The sequence below is a fragment of the Chenopodium quinoa genome, unplaced genomic scaffold, assembly GCF_001683475.1.
Source record: "Chenopodium quinoa cultivar QQ74 unplaced genomic scaffold, ASM168347v1, whole genome shotgun sequence".
Classification (NCBI taxonomy): Eukaryota; Viridiplantae; Streptophyta; class Magnoliopsida; order Caryophyllales; family Amaranthaceae; genus Chenopodium; species Chenopodium quinoa.
In genome coordinates, this window is record NW_018745413.1 from 3,552,112 (window position 1) to 3,558,230 (window position 6,119).

General features: G+C 41.2%; 1 protein-coding gene across 1 annotated transcript; it reads right to left on the reverse strand.

Annotated features, from left to right (window-relative positions):
- Positions 1–1,046: 1,046 nt before the first annotated feature.
- Positions 1,047–1,977, reverse strand: LOC110713472. Its single transcript, XM_021891915.1, has 2 exons — positions 1,603–1,977; positions 1,047–1,466 (listed from the first exon to the last, which is right to left on the reverse strand). The coding sequence occupies exons 1-2, from the start codon at positions 1,975–1,977 to the stop codon at positions 1,047–1,049; spliced, it is 795 nt and encodes a 264-aa protein (XP_021747607.1).
- Between the last annotated feature and the right edge of the window lie 4,142 nt (positions 1,978–6,119).

Below are 6,119 nucleotides of genomic sequence, written 5' to 3' on the forward strand. Positions count from 1 at the left end.
CCGAGGTGATTACAACCTCCTCCCATCCCGGAATTTGAAGGTTCGGGTTGATTGTTGGTTGTGGTGCACTAGAGCTCTCACCCCTTTGATTCCTTGAACGCTTGGAGGCCATTATCTTTGAAAATAGTAGAAAATTTAAGGATTTTCTCTCTTAGGGTTTGAGAAAAGTTGAGAGAAAATTGGGGGAAATTAGTGTAGAATGTAGAGGAGGATGAGGGGAAATGGAATATGTAAGAATTTTTTATTTTGGATGGAAGAATTGGAGAAGATCTTGGATTGAAGTGTAAGTTTAAGGTTTGAAAATGGAGGTTTTAGAGAGAGAAAGTGAAAGAAGAAGATGAAATAAGGAGAAAATGAGGAAAGAAAGAAGAGAAAAGAAAATAAAGGGGGGACGGCCTGAAGGTGCGCCCGATCGGGCGAGCCTCGCCTGATCGGGCGAAAGAGTGAAATTCCAAAACTCAAGTTGCGCGCCCGATCGGGCGAGCTCCGCCCGATCGGGCGCGAACGCGAACGAATTTTCGCCCTTTTGCTCGCCCGATCGGGTGAGCTTCGCCCGACATATCTTTTTTTCTTTTACTCGATTTTCCAAAAAAATTGCCCGATCGGGCAAAAATTTCCCCTGAATCCAACTGTCCTTGCGGGCCCGATCGGGCGAATTTAGCCTCAATTTTTAGCTCGCTTGCACGCCCGATCGGGCAACGTCGCCTGGTCGAGCGAAATTGCTGCTGAGTTCAGGGTAGCTTGCGCGCCCGATCGAGCGAGCCTCGCCCGATCGGGCCCGAAAGAGCCTTATTCCCCGATTTCGTCTCTTCTTCAAATTTTTTCTAAGTCTTTATACCTGTCAAATTCATACCTGTACAACAACACTTAAAACTGGTGAAATATCACTCTCCTCACCTCGCTAAAAAAAATAAAAGCAAAAATAAAAATAAAATAAGAAAAATTAAGGAAAAGGAAAACCAGCCTAGAAAGCATGAAATACGGGTTGCCTCCCGCAAAGCGCTGGTTTATCTAGGTCCCGCACGACCTTCTCACCACCTTGAAACTCATGTTGGAAGTGGAGTTAGGAGAGTCTCCTCCACATCTCTAATGGTAGCACCTTCATGATACAATTTCAACCTTTGGCCATTCACCTTGAATTCTTCACCTTTGTCATTCACCAACTCTACCGAACCAAATTTGTTCACCTTTGTGACAATGAAGGGACCGGACCATCTAGACTTCAACTTTCCTGGGAAAATCTTCAATCTAGAATTAAAGAGAAGAACCTTATCGCCCGGTGCAAACTCTCTTGGTAAGATCCTCTTGTCATGCCACTTCTCGGTCTTCTCCTTGTAGATCCGCGCACTATCATATGCCGACAATCTAAACTCATCCAACTCATTGAGTTGGAGGAGTCTCCTCTTACCCGCGGCTAGAATCCATATTAAGCTCTTTGATCGCCCAAAAAGCTTTGTACTCCAATTCTACGGGAAGATGACATGCCTTACCATAGACCAATCTATAAGGTGAAGTACCGATCGGTGTCTTAAATGTTGTTCGGTATGCCCAAAGTGTGTCATCAAGCTTCATGCTCCAATCTTTCCTTGACTTGGCTACTACCATTTCTAGGATCGCCTTGATTTCCCTATTAGAGACCTCAACTTGACCACTAGTTTGAGGGTGGTAACTAAGCCCTATTCTGTGATATATGCCATACTTCTTAAGGAGGTTATCCAATTGTCTTTCATGGAAGTGGGTACCCCCATCACTAATAATAGCTCGTGGGACACCAAACCTGGGAAATATGATCTTCTTGAAGAGCTTAATGACTACCTTGGAGTCATTTGTTGGTGAAGCTATGGCTTCTATCCATTTGGACACATAATCAACGGCTACAAGTATGTAACAATTCCCATTGGAAGATGGGAACGGCCCCGTATAATCGATACCCCAAACATTGAGTATTTCAACTTCGAGAATCCCAGTTTGGGGCATCTCATGCCTCCGCGAAATGTTGCCAGTCCTCTGGCAAGAGTCACAAGCCTGCACAAAAGTGTTAGCATCTTTAAACATAGTAAGCCAAAAGAAGCCTGACTCATTAATCTTAGCCACCATTTTAGTGGGGCCATGATGTCCACCATAGGGTGAAGTATGACAACTGGTAAGGACGCCGTGAACCTCCCATTCGGGAACACACCAGCGAAATAATCCATCTGCACACTCACGAAACAAAAAAGGGTCATCCCAAAAATAATGTTTAACATCATAAAGGAATTTCTTTTTCTGTTGGTAGGACAAGTCAGGAGGTAGAGTACCACCCACTATATAATTAGAAAAATCGGCGTACCAAGGGTGATGCTCTACAACTGCATACAGGTTGTCATCAGGGAAAAAATCATCTATAGGTAAAGAATCCTTACCCTCATCATACCTGATACGTGACAAGTGGTCTGCCACTACGTTCTCTGCTCCCTTTTTATCTTTTATTTCAATGTTGATATCTTGGAGCAAGAGAACCCAACGGAGTAGCCTTGTCTTTGATTCCGCCTTGGCTATCAAGTATTTCAATGCTGCATGATCAGTAAAAACAATAATTTTAGAACCAACTAGATATGATCTAAATTTTTCTAAAGCATAAATAACAGCAAGAAATTCCTTTTCTGTGGTGGCGTAGTTGACTTGGGCTTCATCTAAGGTTTTGCTAGCATAATAAATAGCATGCAAAACCTTATCCTTCCTCTGTTCGAGCACGGCTCCTAGTGCAAAGTCGCTTGCGTAACACATGATCTCGAAAGGGAGGATCCAATCGGGAGCACATATGATGGGTGCCGATATCAAAACTTGCTTTATCCTGTTAAAAGCCTCAAGACACTCGTCAGTAAAAATAAATGGGGCATCCTTGAACAAAAGTTGTGTCAGTGGTTTAGCAATTTTAGAAAAGTCTTTGATAAAGCGGCGATAAAACCCTACATGACCCAAGAAGCTTCTAACTCCCTTAACATTGACTGGGGGAGGTAATTGCTCAATCACTGATATTTTAGCTTTGTCTACTTGTATGCCCTTATCAGATATAATATGGCCAAGGACTACTCCCTCTGTCACCATAAAGTGACATTTCTCCCAATTAAGTACTAAGTTGCATTCTTCACATCTTTTCAAAATTTTAGCGAGATTAATTAAGCATGAATCAAATGAAGAACCATATACGCTAAAATCATCCATAAAGACCTCCATAATAGACTCTATGAAATCAAAAAAAATGCTCATCATGCAACGTTGAAAGGTAGCAGGTGCATTACATAAACCAAAGGGCATTCTACGATATGCAAAAGTGTCATAAGGGCATGTAAAGGTGGTCTTTTCCTGATCTTCAGGGTGGATCGGAATTTGGAAAAATCCCGAATACCCGTCCAAATAGCAAAAGAATTTGTGATTAGCTAACCTCTCAAGCATTTGATCAATAAAGGGGAGAGGGAAGTGATCCTTTTTAGTGGCGATATTTAGTCTACGATAGTCTATGCACATACGCCACCCTGTTACAGTTCTAGTGGGAATTAATTCATTTTTATCATTAGTTATCACAGTCATCCCACCCTTCTTTGGTACTACCTGCACAGGACTTACCCACTTGGAGTCAGAAATATGATAGATGATACCTGCATCAAGTAATTTCATCACCTCTTTCTTGACTACTTCCTGCATGTTTGGATTTAATCTTTGTTGGGGTTGAATGCAGGGCTTGTAATTTTCCTCTAGATGAATCTTGTGCATGCAAAAATTAGGGCTAATACCCTTGAGATCATCAATATTGTACCCTATAGCCTTATTATGGGTTTTGAGGACCCCTAGAAGTTGGGAAGATTGTAGGTTAGTGAGTGCAGTACTGATGATCACGGGGTGTAGTTCCTGCTCATCTAGAAAAACATATTTTAAATGAGAAGGGAGAGGTTTTAGCTCAGGTTTCTTGACCTCTGCAGGTTTTGATTCCTGAACTAAGTTTACTACCTTCATTGTCTCCTTGGGGCTTAACTCTTCGAAGGAAAGAGCCTTTTCAATATCCTGTATCTCATCACCCCAAATGCTTGCATTGTCGCTAGATAAATTCCTGCAGAGAACTTCCTCCAAGGGATCCTTCGCAAGGACCTGTGGCAAGCTATCAACACAAATATCGTCCATTATATCAATTGTATCAATATAACAACAATTTTCCTTTAACATAGGCCCTTTCAAAACCTTCCCTAAATTAAAAGTAACATTATCGTCACCTACAGAAAGGGTTAGTTTACCATTTTTCACATCAATAATAGCTCCTGTAGTGTGGAGGAAAGGCCAACCTAATATAATGGGTATTTGTGTGTCCTCTGCCATATCTAAAACAACAAAATCAACAGGAATAAAAAATTTACCAACTCTGACAGGTACGTCCTCTAAAATACCTAAGGGATATTTTACCAAACGATCTGCCATTTGCAAAGTTATATTGGTAATTTTTAATTCCCCCATATTTAATTTAGCACATATAGATGATGGTAGGACACTGACACTAGCACCCAAATCACATAAAGCTTTATCAATAAAAACATTCCCAATGTGACAAGGGATAGAAAAACTACCAGGATCCTTTAATTTAGGAGGGGATTTATTTTGCAAATAAGCACTACACTCCTCTATGAAAGCTACAGTTTCTACTTCATTAAAGGCCCTTTTCCTAGTCAGAATGTCTTTCATGAATTTAGCATAAGCAGGTACTTGAGTGATTAAATCAGTGAAAAGGAACTGTTACCTACAGGTTTTTCACAACCTCTAAAAACTTACCGAATTGTTTATCAAGCTTACTCTTCAGTTGTCTATTAGGGAATGGAAGCTTTATAATTGGGCTCTGCACAACTCCTCCCTTATCCTGCAATTTACCCTGCACAGAATCATTAGTAGGGTTAGTATCTTTTTGTAGCCCTGCAGGGCTAGTAGGATTACCATTTGGTATAGAGGAATCTAGATCAGGAACTGGTCCATCTCCCTTTGGCATAGGAGGTCCATCATAATGTGAACCACTCCTTAGAGTGATTGCATTAGCATGATCTGTAGGATGGATAGGTTGTGATGGTAGAGCTCCCTGCTGACGGGATTGTAAGGTAGATGAAAGTTGTGCAATTTGGTTGTCCATGATTTTATTATGGGCTAGAATAGAATCAATTTGTGCATCCCTACTCTCCATGTGCTTTTGCATATTAGCTAGCATCGCTCTAATTTCTGTCATGGCAGGGTCAGAAGATGATGAGGGTGATGCTTGGCTTTTCTGGCCGGCATTAGGATGATAATATTTTTGTTGTGGTGGAGGTTGTTGTTGTGGTTGTTGTGGAGGTGGAGGGTTTTGTACATTGGTACTCCGGTATGAAAGATAAGGATGGTTTTTATAACCGGCATTGTAGGAATTGGAATAGGGGTTATTTTGCCTATAGGTTTGGAAGGCATTAACTTGTTCCATAGAGCTCCTACAATCTTGCTCCCAATGACCTACAATTCCACAATTTTCACAAAAAGCTTCATGGTTAGCAACAGCAGAAACATTAGCTACAGAGTTAGGAGCAGCAGTAACATTATCTAATTTTTGGCAAATAGATGTTAATTGAGCTTGCAAAAAGGATACGGAATCGACATTATGTTTTCCCTTATTTGCAAACCCCCTCGGATTCCCATATTGGGAATTGTGTATTTTCATGTCTTCGATAACCTGCCCTGCATCATCCACATTTAAATTCAAAAACCTCCCACTAGCTGCCGAATCTAGTACTGATCTAGAAGAATTTCCAAGTCCATTATAAAATGCTTGGATTAATTGCCATTGTGCTAGATTGTGGTGGGGGCACTCTCTCTGCAGATCCTTGAACCTCTCCCAAGCCTCATATAATGTTTCGTCGGCCTCCTGGGCGAAGTTCTGAATAGCACTCCTTAGCACCGCTGTTCTCTCTACAGGATAATATTTATTATAAAAATTCAAAGCAAGAGCTTCCCATTCAGTAATACCAAGTGCAATTCTATTCAAACCATTAAACCATAATTTTGCTTTGCCACATAATGAAAAGGGAAAGAGAATCTCCCTGATTTGGTCCTGCGTAACCCCGGCTTGTCTAATGGTG

Excerpts from the sequence above, each read along its gene's own strand:
- LOC110713472 (XM_021891915.1), bottom strand. The coding sequence starts at position 1,977 with ATGCCCCAAACTGGGATTCTCGAAGTTGAAATACTCAATGTTTGGGGT. Across the intron at positions 1,467-1,602 it reads TCAAGGCGATCCTAGAAATG|AATTGGAGTACAAAGCTTTT; the intron begins GTAGTAGCCAAG and ends ATCTTCCCGTAG.